This window comes from Taeniopygia guttata, chromosome 5 (genome assembly GCF_048771995.1).
Source record: "Taeniopygia guttata chromosome 5, bTaeGut7.mat, whole genome shotgun sequence".
Taxonomy (NCBI): Eukaryota; Metazoa; Chordata; class Aves; order Passeriformes; family Estrildidae; genus Taeniopygia; species Taeniopygia guttata.
This window is the reverse complement of record NC_133030.1, coordinates 32753318-32777835: the sequence shown is the minus strand read 5'-3', so window position 1 is coordinate 32777835 and position 24518 is coordinate 32753318. Positions and strand designations below refer to the sequence as shown.

The 24518-nt window shown below is 35.8% G+C and overlaps 1 protein-coding gene across 29 annotated transcripts in view; it reads left to right on the top strand.

Moving 5' to 3' along the window:
- GPHN (gephyrin) overlaps positions 1 to 24518 on the top strand; it is a 269956-nt gene that overhangs the window by 96816 nt on the left and 148622 nt on the right. For all 29 annotated transcript variants that reach the window (XM_030275515.4, XM_032748478.3, XM_030275514.4 and 26 more), the window contains one exon: positions 12589 to 12646. In XM_030275515.4, coding sequence (XP_030131375.2) covers positions 12589 to 12646 — 58 coding nt within the window. The remainder of the gene's footprint in view (positions 1 to 12588; positions 12647 to 24518) is intronic.

Below are 24518 nucleotides of genomic sequence, written 5' to 3'. Positions count from 1 at the left end.
TGCTCAAAATGAGTTATTCTCACCAGAATCTAATAATCAAGACCCCTTCTAAATAGTCTGTTTCACAGCTATAGATCATGCTTTCAGGCAGTAGAAAATAAAACTTTTTCTGATGGAATTGTTGGTTAATTTGTAAAAGGAAAGCTATGTAATGAAATAAGACAAGTGTTTGTTTACAACTGCAATTAATAAAAAGTCTAATAGTGGGATCGGTGTGGGTGTGAATTAAGGGAGAAATAGTAAATGCATAATTTAAGTTAAATTTGATAGGCCCTGTGATCAAGTGGAGCTAAAAATACTGAGAAAACACAAGCAAGTCCATGAGGAAGAGGAAAGCAGATGAACTAAGCAATAAATATTTTGTACTCAGCCAGTAAAAACGAGTGAAATGTTGAACATGAAATGAAACTGTAAAAAAAAAAAGAATATTTGATTTAATGTCAAAGTGTTTATAAAACCTTTCACTGAGGAACTCTGATAAAATTTTATGATGCCCAAGTATTTTAGTTTTAATTGCATTACATACTTAAGTGAAAAAGTCACTGAAAATTTGTCAAGTAGCTCTTTCCCAATTTTAATTTGAAAGCTCTCAAATGTGTATAAATGAGTTATATTTGCTACTAAGAACTATGCCTTTGCATCATTCTCGTGGAACACACTGTTTCTAATTACACTGTTAGAACATGCAACATATTTTATAAATTTTATATTTAAATTATGTAATGAATGTAATTTACCGATTCCCTTGTTAATAGCTTTTGACAAATAAGGACAAGTGAGCACTTGGCTGGCTGGGTGTAAGAGAGATGTCTGTAGCGCAGTGCTGAGTACAAGCCAACACGCTCTTCCTCTCAGCGTGGTTTATTGGCTGTGGCTCAGTGCCACTCTCGCTGTGGTACAGAGTTGGCTGTGATCTTATGTGGGATGCTGGTATAGCTCCCTGAAAATAACAAATAGATCCAAGGTTTTGGTTGTTTGTTTTTTTTTTTTTTTTTCTTCCTTCATCTCCTACGTTTGATAGTTCAGTTGTTAATAAAAGCTCTGAGAATTCTGCCAGAAGAGGTAGTAAACATTTTAATAAACAAATAGCAAGCTTGGATTATGGTGCATCATTCAAGTATCTGTCACTAACAAGTGTTCATGTTAGGGTTATTATTTTAATTTATTATAAAATCAGAAGACTTCTTGTGCCTTATATTTTCTTTAATGCAATTTAATGCGAAACTCTGTCACAGATTGAATTGCTCTGTGGAAGAGAATTCTCCAGTAATATGAAAGCTCTCCCTGAAGTATTTCTGTATTATAGCTACTTACTCAACTAATTTTAGAAGCGGGGAAGGAAATACTTAGAAAACTTTTTTGTTCTGGTTTTTTGTTTTGTTTTTTTGTTCTGTGTTTTGCTTATTTATGGATCAGTGCAGTTCTGAGGATGAAACTGAGCTGGGGCAAGAGTATAAATGCCAAAAATGCTACAATACTGTATGATTTTATCAGTGTAAACTCAAAGAGACATTTAACTCCACTCTACCTGTGCAGTTTTTTGTTGTAATGGCATATGAGGCACAAGTGGAGTCACTGTGCTTCACTGTAAAGATCTGGCCACTGTGGAGTAAAGATCAGCTGAACTGTGAGCTAATAGATGTGACAGAAAGGTAACCTTGAAATGGACATGTTTAGGTATTAGGTACTGAACTTCGACTTTCTTTTATTTTTAAACATTTTATTCATTAAATACTGTTTTGAATTCAGTACAAGTGGATTTTGGACAAATTACTATGTAAGACTTGCCAAGGTGAATCAGTGAGGGAATGCTTCTACTGTGTATTTACTTTTCCTTAAGTAAGATGAAAGAGGATATTCTGGTTTCATGCTAAAACATCTGTAATCTAAGCTTCAGAGCATGAGAAGTCTATTTTTTTTTTTAAAGCCATTTATTATAATTATTGTCTGATTTATGAAGCCAGTTAAATGTGCACTAGGTAATCATGTTTCTCAGCTTTGAAGAACACTGCTGAATTTGGAGAAGCATGCCTTCTTATCAGCTTAAGGTACAGAGGCACTGCAGCAATGAAATGTATCTTGACACTTATCTAGGGTAACATTATGCATCAGTGAGCATTTAAAGTCAGGTGATGTGGCTGGAGGAAATAGGAGCTAAAGCATTGACTGCTGTTGTGGAGGCATAGCATCACTACTTGTCCTGACATGTTTTGGATGAAAATATAGCTGACAATATAGTTTATTTTAAAATAACCTAGCAAAATCTACCCATGATATTTTGCTGGAGGGAGGGGGAATAGTTATAAGATACAAAATCTGAAGTTTTCCTTTAATTTGTAAATGGTTTTTGTTCCACTAGCTTTCTAGATCCACCTTTTATGTTTCAAATGCGAGAGTCTTCCATTGCTTGACCTGATGGCACCCACCTACTTCTAAGCTCTTTGATCACAAAGGCAATTCCAAAATAGAATAAAACTTGTAAAGCAATTACAGTACGGCATAATATGATCTTACAGTTTAACCAGAGGTTAAGGTATTAAAATATATTGTACTGGTGTTATCGGTAGTGTTTTTTCTATCAGTTCTTTAAATGTTCTTTCTTAATGCAATGCTGCAATTTAACTTGGTTCCTAAGTTTGGGTATCACGTAAACTCATTTCAGTATAGACTGGGATTATTTTTGGGCTTATGTAACAAGCTTTTTTGGATATTACTGTTATTGTCTAAAAAGTGAGGGTGTTTATTGCTAATTCTGAAAGGAAAAGTCAGGTTTCATAATAATAATTGTGTGTTTAGAGTAAAATAGTAAATTGTGATTGGGCAAGAAACATTGCAGTTTCTTACAGTGGTTTATTCATAAAGCCCAGCTATCTCTGTACACAAACATGTTTTTTATATCATTATCCATGGGAGTCATGCATACACTGTGCTGTCCTCACTCCCAGTTTGCAGTAGACTTGCCCTAACCATCTTTGATTTCCTTGGCTTGGCAAGTACTATGAGAAGTATTAGCAATGTTAGTGTTAGTCACCTTAGTCATTTGCCTGTTGCTAGTCAGGAATTCAGCCTTTCAATTAATATAATGTAGTTCTGTGTGTGTAGTCTAAGCAAAACCCATGGTGCTTCATCTTTTATGATACAGTTTACATAGTGGCTGTTTCAGATGCCCAGGAACACATCTAAGCTGTCTGTGGTGCTTGCTGGTAGCATTGCAGTCAAACATTTTTCAAGACTATTTTCCAGATACATTAAATTGATTGTAAGAAAAGAGACACCAACACAGACATGCTGGCAAGTGACTGCTTTAATTTTCTGTGTTTAAACCTCTGCAGGATTATAATTTCCAAGTACATTGATAAGTGGTAGAGACTTCTAGACTAAATCTCTGCTTTGGATAAGGTACCCACCTCCCATAACTTTTGCTATATATTTATCTAGATAAATTTACTAGGCCTCCCTGACATGGAATAAACATGCCAGTGCTCAAGGAAGTTACTTATTTTACAGAAATGTAAGATCCTTATCTGTTTTCACTCCTGTGTTGGGGTAGAAACTGAGGAAGAGATAAATCTCTGCCTTGTCTGTGTTCTTCAGCTCAGGAATTGCTGTAGGCATGTTGAAGTTATGGGGCATGTTATGGTCACTGTCACCCACAGGAATGTGATAGTAAGTGCTGTGGTGTGCTCAGTAACCTTGCAGTCTCCTCTTGAAGTCATATTTATAGGGGAGCAATAAAAAGAGAGAAGGGCTTCGGAAGATGGAACCAGAGAGGATTGTTCTATCTATTATTTTTGCTTTTAAGAGAATATTGTACAGAACAGATGAAAGGAGAACATAGCTGTTAGGAACTTACAAGGTAAATTAAAGCTGCAAGTAAGGAGGAGTAAATAGTTACATTTTGCCAATGGATTATGTTTGTGCAAGCTATTTAAAAATTAAAAGTATAAATTATTCTTGGGACCTTAATGGAACAAAATACATGAATGCATTTAATCAAAGCCTTCTTAAGTTGTCCAAGATCAACATGTCCCCAGCCTCCCATGTTTTTTGAATAATGAAAGAGTCAGGTTGTAATATGTTGTGGCATGACTAGCAGAGGCAATACATCAAGTGGTTTTTAAATTCATCTAGAAACTTTTTGTTGACATTAAAATGATCAGATGCAAAGAAAAAGGGAGTGACAAATAGAGAAAACAAAAATTAGTTCTAAAAACCCATAGCCAATAATATATGAATAACAAAGAAGTGCCTTTCAGTATCTTGAGTTTGAACAGATACATACAGATATTTTATAAGCAACTGTAAAATATGGATGATGACGATATCAAAAGTAACTCTGAATTGTCTGGAATGGAGATAACTATGTGAGACATGCAATAAAATCTCACGTGCAGTATAGTCAGTAATACTATTTGTCTAGAGAAAGTTCCTTCTAGGTAAGAAGACAGATGAGACATGGTGTTTTTTTATTCCTGTGACTCCATTCTGTGGCTAAACAGATTTTTCTTTTTTCACATTCCCAGCTCAGAGCATACACTAAGAATACTCCCCTTGAGTCAGATTACTATTTTAAACAGAATTTAATTCGTTCATTTAGGTCACATAGGACAATATATGTATATATATGTGAACACACTAATGTATGAATAAAAAAGAAAACCAGCAAATTCTACTTCTGAATTTAACTCCCTGGAGAAATACAGATATAACAAGACTGCCACTAGTTGTATGTTGGATCATACTCCTAGTTAACATCTCTCTGAAATATGGTGGAGCAAAGTAAGGTGTTAGAGCTTCCAGAAGGGAAGTATTGTGTGAACAAGTTTTTTAGCCTTTCTCGATGCTGCTTGTCTCTGAGACTCTGCTCACACTCTTGTAATTTCAGTATTGTAGGATTAAGGGATTAAGAGTTTTCTTATTTAAAAGTTCTGGTGGTTGTCCATAAGCCCTGTGATTTAAAATGTAAAGAAAAATTTCAGTCTAGACTCACATATTCTCCACATTTTCTTCTTTCCAAGTTTGAATCATCCTACTCTCGCCTTCAATTATTACTGGTTTTTTTTTGTAATGAAGATATTTTCTGGATGTCTTTTTGCCTAACTGTAGAAAAAACGTTGACTGCACTTTTCAACCTGTGGTCTGCAATTCATTCCAGCCTGTTCTCCAACACCAAGTGTTCCTCTGTTGCTGATCCCATTTCCTGGTTTTATGTATCTCAGTCAAATTCCTTTCTTTAAAATAAACACTTAATGTTTTTAACCTTGGCATAAACTGGCACATGGACTTTGTGTGTCTAACCATGTTCACATGCTTGAGCATCTAAAAATGGAAGAGAAATATATGCACTAGAGTTACTGGAAAGAAAATTATAGTATTGTAGTGGAATGTGAGCAGCATGTATATGGAAAAAGCCTGAGGGGCTTGTGGGGAGGTGCCATATTTTTAAAATTCATTAATTTTTGGATAAGTCTGTAAGGGAGGTAGACAATGTTAATTGATACAAAAATTAACTTTATAGTTTCTACTAGTTGTGGGTTAACTTATTGTCATAGGAAGGATCTTCTTAATATTTGATTCAGATGTTCTCTCTTTTACATTTGGGTAGGAGCAAGCTTTATCTTCCTGTATAGGTTTCTACCAGCTGCTATGGTAATTTACCAGTGAAATCTTTCATTTCCAGGTGGATCGTTGCAATCCTTATCATATTGCCTAAATCCTTTAATTTGCAGTGCCTTCCAAGGTAGGCAAGAGGTCACTCTCCAGCACCCAAAGTTTTTGCTTTCAGTTGAGGTTGGTGAGGATTTTCTGACAGGCAATTGCCAGCAATATATATGCAAAAGCTCTGTATTTCTCTTATTTTACTTGCTGGAAAATAAATGCAAATACATACTTTGCCCTACAATGGTATTTCCTACAGGACAAAGCAAGATTAATGTGTATTGCTGTCTTGGCATTTACTATCTCTTTTTATACAGTATTTTAGAGTCCTCAGCCTATTGAGTAAAGCCCAACATGGATATTAATATATATTTCTTTGTCTAAATGGTGAGAGTTTTACCGGTTTTGTGATAATGATTTTTGTCTGCTTCTGCATATTTTTTCTCTCAGGAAATTTCAAATCTTGCTCATGTTGTTTAATGAGCTGGCTGGTCAAGCATCTGATGCCCCGGTGGGAGCTTTCAAAGTCACTGAACACATTTTTACTTAAATCTAGCTGACATTTCTGTCTGTTTGATTTAATGTATGATTTCCATATTTAGATTACCAATCAGATGGAGCATAGTACAATCATTCCTTTGCATTATAAACATGCATGCATCCTGCATGGAAGTGGGCTCTTTTGCTGTTGGTCCACATGGCAAGAGTGGTTTTAGATTCTGCTGGCATTTGGGAAGACTTTATAAGTCAGTTTTAATTATAAATAAAATTTTGAATTTCTAATGAAAATTCTAAGTGCAGAATTAGTCTTCAGTACATTCTCAGACCATGTCAGTTGCTATAATCTGGTGGAACTGGTCAGTTACAAATGATGAAGTATTTACTTACCAGTTAAATGCTAAAATCCTAAAAAGAAGCCTGATGTTATAAATATCCATATTGTTTATACTTAATTTTATTTTGTTCAAAAGTCTTAAAATATTTTATATTTGCATACTTCAAATTCTTGCCACTGAGCATGTAAGTATTGATGATAGAACTTTTGAGAAATTATTAATTAATTTGTTTAGTAAAAATCAAAAATAGTTTTTGCTTCTCATGGAAGCTTGGGAGTCCTCCTGACTTTGCCCAGAATGCACTTCCCCATGATGAGATTAAGAAAAAAATAAAAGTGCACCACCGAAAAGTATGTATTCTGTGTGTATTCTAAGTGTTCTTTTCATCTAATTTGTTTGGTTTTGGGTGATAGTGCCTGCAAGCCCAAAACTTCTTGGTGACGGTGCCTTCCCGCTCCCCTGGTGTGCCTTTAACAGGCAGTAAGGAAACTGATAAATGTTTTCAAGAGGAGGCAGTTCATCTATAGATCTGTCTGAGGCTGACAGCAGTGTTATACGTACAAGGATGTGCCATGTGCTGATGTAAAGAAAAGTTGCCTCCTAGAAAACTACACTAAGCTCTGAGCTCATGTGGGCCTGGATAGCTACACAGAGGTGTGTGTTTTAGATTCATGTTCTTTATAACAGTTCCAACTTTCCTTGCCAAAATTAAATCAAGTCAGATTAATTCTGAGGGGAAGGGAGGAGTGGTTCCTGGTCCTGTGATTGCCAAATGACCTAGATACAACCTCATCCTTAGTTTCTGACATATGTTGAGGACAAAGACTCTTCTTCTATTCTTTTCAATATTCAGTTCAGTATTAGACTGTTGAGGTGACAATATTTTCCTGCCAGAAGTTTCTGAAAAATTAGCCTCTTCTGGCTTAGTCTTGCTTTTCTTATAGAAAAAAAAGAAAAAACAATAAACCAACTTGGAAGAGTGGAAGAGAAGAATAATATGGCTTTTCTCCTTAAGAATATTTTCATGTTTTTTGTTCCTTTTCTTCTGGGAAAAAAAAAAAAAGCCTGAAAGCAGCAGAAAATGTGGTATACTTGTTATCCTCAAAACAGTGATATGGAAGGGAATAAAAACTTTTGGGTTAATCCCTTCCCCCTTCTTTTTTTTTTTGTGTGGGCAAGGAATCTTTGGGACATAGTGAGGCAGAGGGAGAATCTTGTAAATCGATGTCTTAATCTCAGAGCTGTTGTTGATGAGAGACATGAACTGACAGAGGGCATGTCTGCAATAATTTGATTTCTGTGATGTTTTTCTGTACAGCATGTTGAAGTTAGCTTAAGACTGGGGGAGGAGGGAGGTAAGTTTTCAAGGATCTAATTATTGAATCCATTAAAATAATAACAATAACACCCCAAAAAGAAACAATAAACGTGGGGTGGATCTTTGTCACATAATTTAATACCTTCGAGTATGTGAAGCTGTCATCGGGATCCTCTTTGGAAGCTGTTTTGCGCAGTTGGTTGCTGGCGAGCAGCCAGTGACGGGAGCTGCAGCCCAGCTTGCTGTAGCTGCCAGGGTTCTGCTGTGTAGGAAGGGAGCCCAGAATAGCAGCCTTCTTACTACCTCCCTCAGGGTGCTTTAGCAATTTCTCAAAGGTCAGTAGAAACTAGTTATCAATTAAAGGAGCTCTCTCTCTGCTTTTAATGTGTGTTACAGGTAGTGAAGAAAAAGCTTTCAAATGCTTTCAAATCCTGCTACCTCTTTCCTTGGAATAATTTGTGAGGATCCAAGGCCGGTTGTTTTGTTGATATTGTGGGGGTCAACATCAAGGTAGTCCAGACGAGTGGGCTAAGAATGCTGCCTTGGTCAGTTTGCTCTGGCAGGAGCAAAGTATTGTAGCAAGTATTCCTCCAGTAGCCTGTGATAAAATGAGCATGCCTGTAGAATTAGAAATAGCCAGTCTGGCTCCCAGGCATTTGATCTGCTCCCAAGAACAGTCTCTCTTGAATAATCTGCTTAGTTTATAAATCAGTCAAAAAACAGAATATTCCGATGGCAGGTAACAAATATATTTGTGAGATTGATCTGGAAAAAAATGCCAAATGGAGGATTTTGAGTTTTGCTTTCATTAAAAGATGGAAAGTTTCGTTGGGAGGCTTAGTGACAACTTGATATTGTTTAGACAGTGATCTATCTGAAGAAAGATTAATGTTAATTAAAGTGGCGTTGGAGAAATTCAGCAGATGACAGCAGCCAAGCTGGCTACAAGCTATTTTTAGAAAATTTACTTCATTGCATTTGATATGACTCATTTATTAAGTTAACAGATGAATCAATAGCGCAGCTTCTCATGGCAGTCCCTTAACGTGGAACTGTATATAAAGATTGTGTTCATAACTTTGGTCAGAATTCAAATTATAAAAGCTGTCCCATATGGATTCAGTCCAAGTGCACAAGTGTCTTGCACAAAGTGCAATAATACTCCAGTATTACTCTGCAATAATACTCCAGTGAGACCATCCAAGCATGGATATATAGAGGGGCACAGGGGAAAATCAGCCTGAAGTCCAACTTGCACTATTAGGGAAGTAATACAAATAGACAGCAAACAGGTCAGCTTGTTAAAATAATGTAACAGAGTAAACTTATTAATGTAACATGTAAATTTATTCCTTTTGTCATGAATTTACTTTTCATTTGCGGTGTGGTTCATGGTTTCTTGCCTCCATTTGAGCACAGTTCTTCCTGGTTTTCAACTTTCCTTAACTAGGATGTAGTTTTCTCTTCTGTGGTGTTCAGCTTTAATTTGTGAAATAGTAAAGCATCCATCTGTTGCAATACAACTGTGTTGGCCTTAGTTCAGTTTATTTCCTGTATTTTGCTAATTTCTTAGGTTGCTATAGAAACCTTGTTGTTCTCCTGAATCCTTTTTGTGAACTTTTGCAAACCCAGTCTGAAAAGATAAAAAAAAACATTTCTATTAGTTTAAAAACTTTTGTTAAAATAATTATATTTATTATTTCCGGATTATTTCTATGGAATTTCTATCTTATCTTTTCTGATCCTTGCCTCAAAGGCCTTTTCCAGTTTAGCCCAGTGTAAGATATGATTTTTCATTATTATTGTGTCAGCTTTTATTTCTACATCTAGGAATAATTTAATTTCTCTTTTGCAAAGATATTAGAGAATTGGGCTGTCTGTATTATATTCAAGGTATGATACAGAGGTGGTAAGACTAATGTCTGTCAAAATTTGAATATAAATTCTGGTATGTTTGGGATCATCTCTTGCATATACAAGTGAAACATTAAAGGAAACTAGTATTTAAAATAATTTCTCTGTTAAATAGTGTGTCTTGCACACTATTTAAGTATATGTGCAGGTTGGGATATATGAAAATATATCCCAAAATATGCCACATGCAAGCTCTCTGTTATGGTCTGTATCAGCCTATAGCTGAAATCTCCTGTGCATAATTGGTCTCTGTTCTTTCAGATGTCAGTAATCAAATCAAGGAATTGCACAATGACAAGCAGGTTTCCAGATAGGCCACCATTGATGGTTACACTTAAATGTAATTCAGAGAAACACTTGAAACAGAAAGTTTTCCTCAAGATGGAAATATCCATTATTGCATTGATTTTCTATTTACTTTGATTTTGCTGATTTTTCTTAGCAATCATCACTATGTTTTTGGTTTTCTCTGTTACTTGTGTGTGTGATGTTGTCCAGTCCCCTACACTTCAGACTTAACCGACTGTTGAAGATTTGTGATAGTGATGTGACTGTGTTAGCTGCATCCTCCCAGTGTGGGTGATGCCTTTAAACTTCTGTGAAACTCACAGATAAACTTTATATACAAAGTGAAAGTCTTTTTTTATGTCTTTCACCAGTTAAATCTGGTACTATAATCTGCTGTAGTGAATCTCTTCTGGAAGTTATAAGATTGACTGAAATCCAATGTTCTGAAATGAAGAAAGTATAGGCTTCCTTAAAAACTTCATTTCAAATCTGAGACATTGATAAAATTGTATATTAATATTCTCTGATTCTCTTTCAGCTTCAAATTTGTAATTGTTTATATTTGTAGACTGGATTTTTAAGATAAAGATGTCCTTGTAGGATTGTAAATGGACTAAGATATGTGAGCTGGAGCTATCAGTGAGAGATTGTTTACTTAAACAGCAACATAATTTTTAATATGTCTTTCTCTTTTAAAAATATGGAATTGTGGTAGCTGACATTCTACTTTTTAAGAGTGGTACCATTTGAGCTGCAATTTGGCAGATTCAGAGTGTGTTAAACTCAACACAAAACTTTGCAGAACTGCGTAGTGATGCTAATTAATGATGTAAGCGAGTCAGATCAGTTTACTGAGTCAATGATTTTGGGTTTTTTTTCTGATATTCCAAGAAAGTTCTGAATGGTTGTGCCAAAGGTGGCTCATAAAGAAATCTGCCAGGTGGAATTCCATGTTGCTGGAGTGCTGGCAGTAGAGGTTCTGTATTCTCCTTCTGCTAGAAGGGTAGAAAGTCAGTGATTTCTGAGGTATGCCAAAGTGCATCAGGAATGGATCTCAAAAGAAGCACATAAGTTTCTTTCTTACATTCCTCATTCCAGTAGTCGTGGGACTGGTCAGGTGCACTGTTTACATGCCACCTGAGCCACTGCTTGTCACCGTTTGATGAAACAATCCTTTGTTGTGATGCTAAACCTGATTTCTTGTAGCTATCCCTAGAAACAGCAGTTGAACAAAAGTAATGAAAAATAAAAGTTCATGTTTGTATTTGCACTGGCAAAAAAAGTTTCAGTTCTCTCCAACTTTAAGCTCACTTAATGAATGGCAGCAATGGAAGTTGCAGAAGAAATGCAAGAGAGCATTTGCTACACTCTTTGTCCATGATGAATTTGGATGTAGCCCTGTCTCTGCCTTGGAAATCAGCTGATGTTACCTGGAGCAGTGATGGACTTCAGACTTTTCCTATGCACACTTCATCCTCTGTGAAAAACTTTCAAACACTTCATTTACAAGTATGGAAAGGCAGGATTTAGGTGGAAAATCTTACTGTATTTTCTGTGTTATTCTCTTCTCTTTTTCATTTGACTAAACAGTATTTATAATAATTCCAAGATATAAGAAAATACACCTCTGTAGAAATGCTGACAATTAGAAAGAAAAATTGCAGTAATTGGGAGATAATACAAATACACATTTAATATGTGTCTACTGGTTTACAAAAAATAGGTTCCTATGTAACTTCCATATTTGTAGGATCCAGAAAATGAATAGTATTGCTGTGTAGAGCCAGCAGGAGGTCATTAGTGCACTCATATTTTTAGGTCTGAATTGTCACCATCGATGAGACTGCTTCATGGAATAAAAGAAGCCATGTCTGCAGGTCTCTGGGGAAAATGTAATATTAACCACCATTTATAGTACATGCTATTCATGCATCTTCAGTATGTGAACTGTTCTTTACCAGGATTTTTGCAGGATTTCAAAAAGTAATTTCAATGAGTTCCATGTAGGACAAAAGCCTCTATTTTTTCTGTGTCAGTGCCTGCTATTACCAATCGCCCACTTTTTATTACCAATAAACTGCAGAGATTTTTCAAACATGGAAGCTGTAGAGTCTGTGTGATTTGTGATAACTGTACATGCATATTTAATTTAAAAATTCAATTTCTAGAATTGTATTTGGATGCATTTCAGACTGTGTAGCAGCATAGTGAAATAGCAGAAAGCACATCAGTCTTCAAACACTTAAACTCCTCCATATGCCTTAGACAATCAACAAGAAATCGTAGAATATGATGGTTGCCGGTAATATAAAAAATACCATCCCGGTAATGGCAATTTTGATTGTCTGACTTAATTGTTAAAGTGATGGACACCTTGTTTCTAGTATTTATGTTAATCACATACAGATTTTTTCGTTGGATAAGAAAGGGGTTTTTTGCTTTTGATTTGGGACTTACTGGGTTTTACCTCTAAATTGGTAGAAGGAATATTGTGTTTTGGAACAAGTTATAAGACTATTAATATATTATATTTTCTGTTACTGATTTTGAGAACTTTTTTTTTCCTGATTTCAGGTTGGGTGGGACTATATCTGCATACAAGATAGTGCCAGACGAAATAGAAGAAATCAAGGTACAGTATTATTGCTTTTCGACACTGAATTTCTTTCTTTGGAAAATTACAGAAATGTCACATTAAAAAGCCACATTAATTCTTGCTTTGAAGTATATCATAGGGGAGAGAGGAAAGTGTCTTAAGTAAAATTATTAGATCCATATTTATGCATCTAAAATGGAATTTTAGTTATTTTTGCAATTACTAAATTGCTTAAGCTGACTTCAGCAGGATTTGTTTGATGCCAGAAACCTGTGTAGTTCAACCTATTTCTGTTTTGCTACCTGAAGACAAATGGGGGCTATGATGAACACTGCGTTATAGTTTCATAACAAAAAATATATGTAACTGTCCTTCTGCTTTTGAGATCTAAAGTACATCTATATTTTCCAGTATTGTCTGCCTTAAGAAGGGGATAGTATGAAGTAAAAAAATTGTTATAAACTCTTTGATTTTGAGTAGTGATAGCAATAAATACTGAAGTTTACCTTCAAAGTAATGTGCATGGTAACAAAACTCACTTTAGCCAAGTCCACTTGTGAAATGTGCTTCAGCAATTTATGTCAGGGGGTTTTTTTTCAGTGGAATGAAAGATGGGTGCTGGGGGGCATTTTGGCCTGGATCTGATAGTACAGTTTGTGTAGCTGATTCCTCATTTGGTTGTTGGTAGATCAGTCTGACGTATTGCTTGCTCATTGTGATTGCTTAACCCACTCTGCTGTTTCACATATTTATTTTCAGCTGTGCAAAGAGAATTAAGAATAGTTGTAAAATCTTATGAAGGGAAATGACTGTATAATATCTGATGTAGACATGACTTCGCAGTGTGCAAATGGTGAGAATTTATTCCTCTTCAATTAGTATCAAACCCACTGCAAGCAAGTCACTGCACAGTAACTGCCTGTGCCTGCATCAGTCAAAGTTATCACACCATCATGATCAAAACTTTTTTTTGTCATCTAAGATTCATGGAACTCCTCTATCCTGAATTTTATCAAGGGGAGACCATGATTTATTACTGGATAGATCCACTATTCAGACTTTGGTCTTGGAATAAAAGAAAGAAAGAAGGCTTTCAAAATTAAATAGTGGTATTTTCGTGATGCTCAGAGAACTTCTCCAAAATGATTTTAAAAATTACAAAAACCCCAAACCACAGTCTTTTTACTTTAATATAAGAAAACAAATACCACAGATATTTTGTTAATGTTGAAGATTAAGAAAGCTGATGTTTCTGGCTTCATCATACTAAACAAATTTCAGTACACAGAGAAAAATGAAATATTGAGAGATAATAAATAATTTTACTTTTAGGAACTTACTGCAAGATTAGTACTCACAGGTAGCTTGTTTCTGGTAGCTGTCCTGTCTTGTTCAGTTAGTAGGATTTTGAGGTTGTATTGGAAGTCAGGCCACTTCTCACACTTGAAATGGTTGAATTTCTCAAGCTGCAATACATGATATTTATATTAAATAAGGCACTACTGGAAGATGCCAAGACAGACAAATATATATTGGATATCAAAAAGTATTATTTCATCTATATGTATTCTGAATAGCAGCTGGTAAACAGTGAGACATAGTGTCCTTTACCATCTCAAAGGCTCTCCTAGATGATTTGAGTAGAAAAAGGAGAGAGGAGAAAATAGAAGGCAAATATGCGTACTGGAATATTGCTTTTTAAGAGAACAGAATCTTCTTCCATGTACCTTAATTAAGTTATTTTGCCCCACAGCCATCTCTCCCCTATTTAAACATGAAATATTAAGGAAGTTAGTCTGATGAAATATGCAAAAATAATAGCTTCACTTTTAAAATCAGATTTAACTTAAGTTGTATTTTCATGTTTTCTGATACTCCTTAAAAAGTGAACTGCTTTCTTAAATGGCAAAGGAGAAACTTCATCAGACAGACAGCAAGAGTTACCATGACAAATAAATAAGTCTCTTAGCATTTGCATGTGTTCTAGAAAAGGTGGTAGATTAACCTATTTTGCAGCCCAAAATAACTTATGAGGCAAACCAGTGTATTGATTTCGTTAATTCATGTAATTATGGCAGAAGTGGTTAGAGGTATCCTAACTAGTCTCATGCACCATATCAAGGTTAGGAAGGATTGTGTAGAACCATTCACCACTACAGTTCCACAGCATCTGTATCAGTCTAAAACAAAGCGTCCTGAAACCTACCTTCCCCAGATTTTTGTCTCAGGTGCTTAGGTTCCCAAAGTGAGAACACTCAACAGGTTGAGTGTTAGGTAACTCTGGGTTACCTGGATACCATCTCAGGTTTCTCCCCTAAAAACTCTTCTAGAAGGTAGATATGTTCTCTTGTACGTGATCTTCTACTTCAATAAAAGAAGTCTTGAGAGAATGCATAAATGCATTCCTGTCATTCCTCCACACCAGTTAAAGCAATGTCACTTCATTTTCAGTTCCTGCTGGTTTAAAAATACTTCCAGAATTGATAAAGAAAGTAAATACAGAAATTGCAGCACATTTCTGAGAAAGTGTCATTGTTTCAACTTCCTCTAGATTTCTATTCTCATCAGAATATTCATCCTGTAAGCAAGCAGCATTTCAAACTAGCAAAAAAACACTGTCAGATTTCAGCCTTGCTCCTCACCCACTGTAATAGTATGTGCCTAAAGGAGAGGTCTTCCAAGCCAAATGATTTCGTGTACATGGGGCCTGGTGAGCCTCTTGGGCACACTAGTTTTGATGAACAACATGGAGACGGTCTCAAGAATGAAGAGCAATTTATGACTGTAACAGATTAGGGAAGGTTTACATGATGTGCCTATAGACTTATGTCAACAGTATCATCTTATGGTTTATAGTGCCATGAGACGTGGTCTTCTTGATTTCCGCATTCTGCGATTACAAAGGAAATATATGATGTGGTGAAGGGTGGTGATTATAGAAGAAGACTCAGTGAATGAGAAAACTGCTCCTTAACAGAGTCCTGAAAAAAATACTTGGTTTGGTAGGATTTGCAAGTCAACAACAGAAAGGCATTTGTTTTTTGTTGAGTTTTTTGTGCTTTCATATATACTTTTCATGTAGACATATGCATGCATCTCATCTTAAGACCAGAAATTGATTTTGTAGCAGGTCCTTAATTCATGAAAGTAATATACACAAGAAAGACATTGCCAGAACATTTCATTCCTATAATATTCATGGCATGAGACAAATATTCCAGGGTAGAGAATAAAGTTAAGTGGTTGCCTCCTGTGGTAGTTTTAAGAAATCTTGTTAGAAATATTTTGTTAATGCTGGTTATAAATTGTGAATTTAGATGTAAAGCAGTTCTGGAGCAAGATGGGAGGAGGGGGTTTTTAATTTCATTAACCACACTTTCACACAGAGACACCCTTTATGCTCCTCAAGGAACACTTGTAATTCATCTATAGATACTAATTTAAATGAAAACATATATACATAAAGTATTAAAGATTGCATTTAGGACTATAGACATTTTCCCCTGAATAATAGTAGGATAGCTCTCTCTTTTTTTTTTTTCTTTAGGAGTATGTGTTGACTTAATAGTCTACTATATGAAAATTTTTATGTACAGCTGAAACACATTCTTCTCAGATTGTCTTCAGTCTTTGAGAAAGTAGATTCCAGTGATAATGATCCAAGAGTAGAAAATGATAAAAACTATGAAGAGATCAAAGTAGCCAGAAAGGAAATGAGTGCTGTATCTTCTTAAGAGGTTTGCTGACTTTGTGGTGTCATATACCTACATAATGCTGTATCCCAGAATCTGGTTTTTCTGCTGATAAGAGTAGCTGATGAAGCTTACACAAATTGTGTGCAGCCAAGAGATGCTGGCCTTGATCATTATCAAAGCATTTTTGTAATTATCAACATGCAGCAAAAATAAATAGCAAGTTGTCAGCAAGTGCCAGTTTGTAGTCCCGTATTTAAAAAAGCACAAAAGAAAGGTAGCTCTAGCTACTGTGGTGGATAGTCCACAAGAACAGAGTTGTGGCTGAAGATATTTAGATGCCACAAAAGTGGTTTTGTGTCTCCATACTGAAAAGTGGAGCAATATTTAAATATCTCTTGCATCTTCTGCAGAATCAGCCTTGCTTTACATGAACAAGGAGGTGTGCTGTCATCCCAATTTTGCATAGGAGGTTAAGTCCTGGATCTAGTTTACTTCATCACCTGCCAAGTGTATCAGCACTGGCCAAGTGCTTCACAAAGAGCTTCTCCAAAGTTTATGATGAGGGGGGCATCAGAATTTGATGGTAATGCTGAGGTTATTGCTCCTTTATCTGTTTGGATGCAGCACAAATTAAAATGTTTGCCCACTCAGAATAAGTTTTTTGAAGAGGCTCAAGATGTTTGAAGTGTGTACTCCCACTAATCCTAAAGCACCAAGAAACTTTGCTATTTACCTTGCAGGAATGACAATTCTGGTTCTCAGTTTTTCTGCCCATGTTTTCCTTCTGCATCTCAAATTATAATTACTACCTCACAGCACAAGAGTTCTTACTAAGCATGACATAAAAGGGTATTATCCATTGAATGTCTAGTGAGTATTAACAAGTAGCATCTCTGTAGACTCTAAAGCTTACAGATAAAAGTTTAAAAATATTTAAAGGACATATGTGATGGTCATGTCACATAGATGTGTGTTGACTAAAACTGAGGGCTTGTCTTTTAACTCTCTTAACATGCACTCAGAGTCTCACCATCCAGCAGACAGTTTGATTATACTCCTGCATCTAGGGAAAGAAAGTTTCTAAAACCTTTTGCAAATGTCCTAGTCAGTAACAAAAAACTGACGCTGAGATGTCAGTTTAGTGTATGAAATCCCCAATGCACTTGCAGATTTGGTTTTCCTACTTACTTCTTGGATTTTCATGAAGGAGACTTTCTTATGGACATGAATCCAACTAGGACAATTGAGAAATGGGATGTGTTAAGCTAAAACATCTTTCTCATCATATTTCCCTGTAATCAAAGTTCACCTGATGTACATACAGATTTCTTCCTGAGGTAATTTCCAAATCTTGAATTAGCAGAGTCAATCACTTACTAGTGTTCTTTTTCAAACTGCATGAGTCATTGTTTAAATGACAAAAAACCGAGGTTTTACTTGCTACATTAATCCTTAATAATTAATCTGCTGATACAGATGTTGTTGGTTCCTCGCTAGAGATTGCAGTATTAATAATGGCCATGCATTTGCCCTTCACTCTTGTAGTTCTTGTCCACAGTTGATTATTTATATTATCTTGAATCATATTATATTGCTCCTAGACTGTGATTTCCTTATCTGTTGTATTATGTACTTTTTAATTCTCATGGGTCCTTTGTTGATCGAAGTTTTATTTATTCTAAAACTTATTTTGCCCCTTTTTCTGAAAAGTTCAGTCTGTATTACACTGGGGTCTCCTCTAGGCTTTTGATGCCAAGCATGGCTGTGCAAGCCTGACTAGTCCAGGCGCAGTCTCACACCAGTGAAATATGAGTGTTTCATAAGAATGCCTTTTCTGTTGTGGGATTTTCTTTTCCCCACCTATGAAGCCATTAGTAGTTATGAATATCAGTTTTGACTTTTGGATTGTTTCTGCTCTGATAGGTTTGAGACTGCTTTTGCTTGGAGGACATGACTGTTCTCCATGCTATAACTTTTGCTATCTCAGGTTTCTGTATAGAAACTCCCTAAGGAGTACTCACTGAAGGGGCTTTTCATCTTCTGTGGATGATGGATACTCACTGAAATCACCGACTCTCAACCAAAAAAAAAACACCTTTAGAAAAAAAAAAAATGTAAAATGAGAGGTGGCTGAAGTTTCTATCAAACTCTGATCTGGGACTGCTAAATGTGTCAAAATATTCCTCTGCTTTCCTGACAAGGGCATCATATGCCTAGATACTCTGGATGAAAGAGTACACTAACTTCCCCCATGAAAATAGGAATTGTCACTTTTTGTTTTCCTGCTGTCTTCCATCTTATGTTGCATAGGCTTTGTGGCTTCAGAGACTTCATGTCTCTAGAAAGGACAGATGAGACCACCTCACCAAGTAACCTTGCGCTTCCAGGTTGTCTTGAAGGTAGAAAATGCTGAAGCATTGTTAAAAATTCCCATCCCCTAATGTGAGTAGAATTTAAGTGAATGCATTTTATATTGTATTTTGTAATTTAGTCTTGCAAACATACAAAAGTTTAGCCTGTGATTTGCAGATCATGGAATATTGCCACATGGGGAAGGGCGGGAAGACCGTGCATCCATTTAAGTTGAAATTCAATGCTAACAAGACAAAATCATTTTACAAATATTATTTACTTTCTAAAGCAAACAAAATAGTTCTGTATTTCTCCTGCAAAGGGAGAACAAAAATAGCTGAAAGTTAATTTACAAGACAAACCTATTGTTCATCCTTTAAGCATTTCTGGTTGTCCAGCATTTAAGCTCTTGCCCTTAAGAGGGGACATTAATGTGTATCAGATTTTTCATTACTACAGACCTGTTTGTCTATTCAGTCTTTCTTAATTATGTATCTTAGAAACAGGATTTGAAATCTCTTGTTTTCCAGCATAAAAAAATTTTTAAAAAACTCTGCCTCTCGGTGGCTGTAATAAACATTTTTGTCCAAATTCCTCCTGGCTTTCTTTAATTTTCCATTTTTGCTAAATATTTATCTTTGTACCAGCCATCACCTGAAACCTAGTTGACTCCTAGGGCATCTTCTGACCAGCTCTAACACAGTCTCTTGTACATTTCATCTGACTCCTTATACTGGGCAATGTTTTCAGTGCCTTCTGTTCTCACTGGAAAAGTAATTTCTTAAATGGGATGTCACTTAGCATGAATGAGAGGAGAAAACATGCTCAGCTTCATTAAGCAGCAAATAGCTTTTAGCAAGTGTATAAGTAAATCAAGTTTATATAAAAGCCCTAATAATTTTCCACGTGACCTGTTACATTAAGCTTTGCTTGGTTTTATTTACCCTGTAAGAATGCATTCTGATGATTCTTATTTGAGGTCTATGAAGGAAACTTAATGTTATCCTATGAAAACTGAAAATGTCATAAATAATTAAGGGCTTGACTGAGTTTGAAAGAGATCAATATTATGCTCATTTCTTGTGGTAAATTTATTTCTGAAATATATTCTTTTTATGATTATCACAAGAGGTGAATGTAGACCTGTATATATAAGAGAAAGGGCCATCAGGATTGTTTTGGTTTGCTTTTTTAAAAAAAAAAACCCCAAACCTTTAGGTTCTTTGTGCTGGTTCTTTGAATATAGAGGAAAAAGAGATCAGAGGTGTTGTTTAGAGTTTTTTGGTTTGGTGTTTGTATGTTTTTTTAAAGACCCCTCGATTGTAGAGCTATTTACAGATTGTATCTTAATGAATTATGAAAATTATTATTTGTAGAGAAATTACTGCAAATAAGGACATTAAAATGCTGAGTGGTTGGGTGACAAACCATCTGATAAAATTCAGCAGAGATTAATGTTAAATGATGTGTATAGGAGATGTGAAAAAATCCCCAATTCCAATTTGCATATAAAATAGAAATCTCTAATTAGACTACTGTGCTCCAAGGATGAAGGCTGAGCAGTGTGCTGAGGTGGTTACTGTTAGCTCTGTGTCCAAGAACAACCGAAGGGGCAGACGCATGGGAGCGATGGGGGTGGGCTGAGGAGGAGGGAAACAAGACCAGAACACTGAACTTCTCTTGTTCATGAGCCTCTGGTGCCACATGATGTACAATGGCATGTGAAGGGCTGTTCCCTTAATCACAAAAAAGGCACTACCACTGAAAAATGTTTAGAGACAGATTATAAGAATAATCTATAGAAGCACTTTCATGCGACGAACAGATAGACTGGGACAGAAATGTTCACAAGTGGCACATTTGGTTGCATTTCAGCAACATTCTTCCTTATTTATACTGCACTCTTAAAATTAACTCTCATTCTTGATTTATGCAAATTTTAGACTGCCTGAAAGCAGGTGCCAAAGTTTTGATTATGTGTTTTCTATTGGTTGATAATGCACTGATTGTAAGGGAAAAAAAAAAAAAAAAAAAACACACAAAGCACAGCAGAAACCAGTTTAATACACCATGTTTTCCTGAAAAAGATTTGCAACTGGTAGACTGCAAATAATTCTGTTAGAGTAGTGTAGTTTATTTTGCTTTCATAGTATGTTTTTAGATGATTGTTAAGGTTATGTTTGAAGATGCGATTGGAAACCACAGTAGGAAGACTCCTAAAACTACACAAGCCTCCCTGTGACATGCAAGCTTGTAAACTATAAATAGAATAATGCTTAGTACTTCACTGTGTAAGTGAAGTATGATTTTGCCTCATAAAACTTCTCTGAAAAATAAGTAGGTTTTTTGTGGTGTCCTATTCCTATTAGTGACCCTGTCAGATATAAGGTCCACTGTCTAAAACAGAATATGAAACATGAAGTGTTTTTAAGAGAAAACAAAAAAAAATTTCCTTCAAGGAGATATCATAAGGGAATAAAAATGGTATAAAAGTATTGACATGTTGAACTGTGGCTAGAAGCATTTTATTTGCCCAAATAATTTCTTTTTATCAGTTGCACAAGATTGGTCTAGATGAGATTTTGTGCTGATGAGCTGTGTCTGAGCACTGATGTAAAATGAAAAATTAGAAGTGGATTCTATATTTTTTTGAGTATGTTGGGCAAGTGGTTCTTCTCATCTCCCGTAGTGTACAGACCTGGAATGTTGGCTTAACTGTTGTCCTAAAGGCTTCAAGAAATGGATGTCTTCCAGCAAAATAAAATCATAGCCAAGTGTGTAGAGACAAATTTAAAAATGCCTGCCTTAGCCCTATCCACCCTGTCCTTGGTGCTAAGAACTGAACATCTACTTTGAGTCATATCTGTGTTGCCAAGTCGTGCAAACCAATAAAATTCATCTATCTATAAAGTAAAACATGTGGTGCTGGAGATCCAGCATACATCATCTGTTCTTTGATATGTTTTATTTCAAACTACTTCTAGTATTAATCTAGGTGTGTCTTTTAACAGCTGGAGTGGATTGCACATGCTGCTGAACTCTGTCTTTCAAATAATGTTCATATGAGCAAAGGCTACTCCGCAATATGAACCAAAGTGTGTTAAGCAGAGAGGTATTAAAAGTACAGTTTTTTACTAACAGGCTGTGGTAGATATGTCCCAAGCCTTCAGCCAGCAGCTGTGTTCCCATAACACAGCATGTCAGGCTACAAATGTGAAATTCATAATGCAGTACCCTTGTTACTAGTGAAACTATATTGTCTGAGCTAAGTATTTAGCGAGTGCCCAGCCCTTCTAGCAGACTATTCAAAGGAAAAAACAAATGATGGTCTAGACCAATGGTCTCCAAATGGTTTATCTTCCTCATCAGTAAAGAATTTTTGAACATTTAGCCTCCAGTAATGTATATTCCAATATTTTCTCCCTGCACTCCTGTAGATCATAGAATCATTTGGCTGGAAAAGACTCAAAGATCATCTAATACAAAGACCAACCCCAGCACTGCCAAGTCCTCTGCTAAACCATGTCCCCTAGGCCACAAGTATATGTCTTTTAAATACCTCCAGAGATGGTAATTCCACTGCTTCTCTGGGCAGTCTGCTCCAGCGCTTGATAACCAATTTAAATCTTCCCGGGTGCAACTTAATGCCTTTTTATCTTGTCCTGTCACTTGTTACCTGAGAGACTTGTCCCCACCTTGCTACAATCCCCTTTCAGGCAGCTGTAGAGAACAACAAGTTTCCACCTGAGACTCCTCTTCTTCAGGCTAAACAACCCCAGCTCCCTCAGACATTGGTCTGCTCCACGTGAGAAATATTGCAACAATTTTAAGGAAGGAAGTCCAGCAGATATGTTATCAGGCTGAAAGAAATTCTTCCCCTGAAGCTGCTGCTGTATCATGATGAAAAAGCTTTCCCAAGAACTTCCTCTGGGTTTTTTTTGGTTTTTTTTCCAAGATAAAAAGCCTTATTGTATCCATTAATAATGATAACCACTATATTTTATCTGCTGTTTCATTTGTGTGGACAATAGTTGTGGAACTATTTATTTTCATGGTTTTTACCTCAGGGAACTAATAAGTGATGCCACCAGGTAAGAAGAGGACAGACACAAGAGCAGGGTCCATCTTGGGTGGAGGCATCAGATTCTTAAGGAAGTGGGATTGATATGGACAAATTATCTCAGAGAGCTGTGGTTCCAACAAAAGCCAATTAGTTTTGCCACGGTGTGTGTAGAAAACACTGAATAAGTATTTAACTGGACAACAGTAGTATTATATATTTGGGTGCAATATTTTTTGTGTGTGTGCTTTACCAAACAGAATGTTTTGATATTGCAAGACAAATGATGTAATTTGTTGTGTCTGAAGTCACAATATTTGCTCTTTTGGATTCTCTCACTACTGAACTGTGTCTTAGTATGCACTTATTTAGGCAAAGGAAACCTTTTCAAGTTAAAGACTAATGTAAGATTAAAGCTTGGTGTTTTCCTTTTCATTTCCCTTATGGTTTTGATATGTTCATTTTCTGGATTCCTCTATGAATAAATAGGTGATATTTTGATATTATTTACTGTAATACTGATTCTGCACTTTTCGATTGTAGTAGGATTTTGGAAATTCTGTGACTCAATTGACCTAAAGGAAAGGTATAAGGGAGAGAATGCCACTGAATCCTCAAAGTTTAGTTAAAGGTGGAGTGGTTGAAGAGTTTTACTTTTTAAAATATGATCTTATAAAAAAGACACAAAAATTTCTACAGTTGTTCTGGCAGAAATGATTGCACTCAGTTTCAGCTGCCTCATCATTAGGATAAGATTAGGTGTGATCCTAAGACTGCAAAGGTAACACATATACATACTCCTTTTGTCATTTCTGCATAGAGTAACATTTCTATTATCTCTAATTATCACCTGCTTTGTTACTGTTATGCTCTATCAAAATACCCTTGATTTTAAAATACAAATATGGTAACATTTTCTCTGAGTAGCTTCAGTAGCATGATGACATAAATCTCTCTTTTAACAAATAGGCTGATCCCCTATGGAAATTTGTACTGCTCAGTTCTGTCGCTTTAAAGGGTTCTTCTGTGTTCTTGGTAGTTGAACATAATTTAACATGAGTGAGCATTACCCAAGATGTATAACTCTGGAGAATGAAACTGTGTATCTGAGGATGCCTTATGAAGAGAAGAGCTTAACATCAAGATGTTTTAAAATTCTTGTCCTCCTTTAACAAGGCAGATAATAACCCTTCTTTATTTATATGGAGTGTCTTCTGTATTTTAATAAGTATTTCTAGGAATTATGCTGCATAAAACAGGCAATGTGTAAAAATAAAGCTGGCTGTCATTTGGGACACTGAAGCAAACACTTGAGTGTTACAGAGTATCTTGAGGCTCTAAATGACAGCACACAATTATGTTGAGGCAGTTTTGAAGGAAAGATGACCATGTTTAAAATTACAGAGCTATAGAGAACTGCTTTACATACAAAAGCTCCAAATGCTTCCAAGTAGTGTTACAAACTGTGAACGCTTCTGCTGGTGAAAAATCTAAAGGGATTGTTATGTTTTGAAAAAAAAAAAAAAAAATTTGTGAAGTAGTATGCTCTCAGTGTAATTAAAGTTTTTGCAGACATTATACCCACTACAGAGCTGTCTTCTGAGACACCCAGTAAAAGAACTCAGAAATTGAATCTCACAGATAATGAAAATTTCTGAATTTTCTGGGAATTAAATATTTTTTGCAGACCTGATTATTAAAAGTGCTTAGTAAAAACATTTTGACCATTTAGCCAATAGCTGGTATGCAGGCATGAAGCTTTATTAATAATGACACAGTACCCCGCATTGCCATTTTGCTT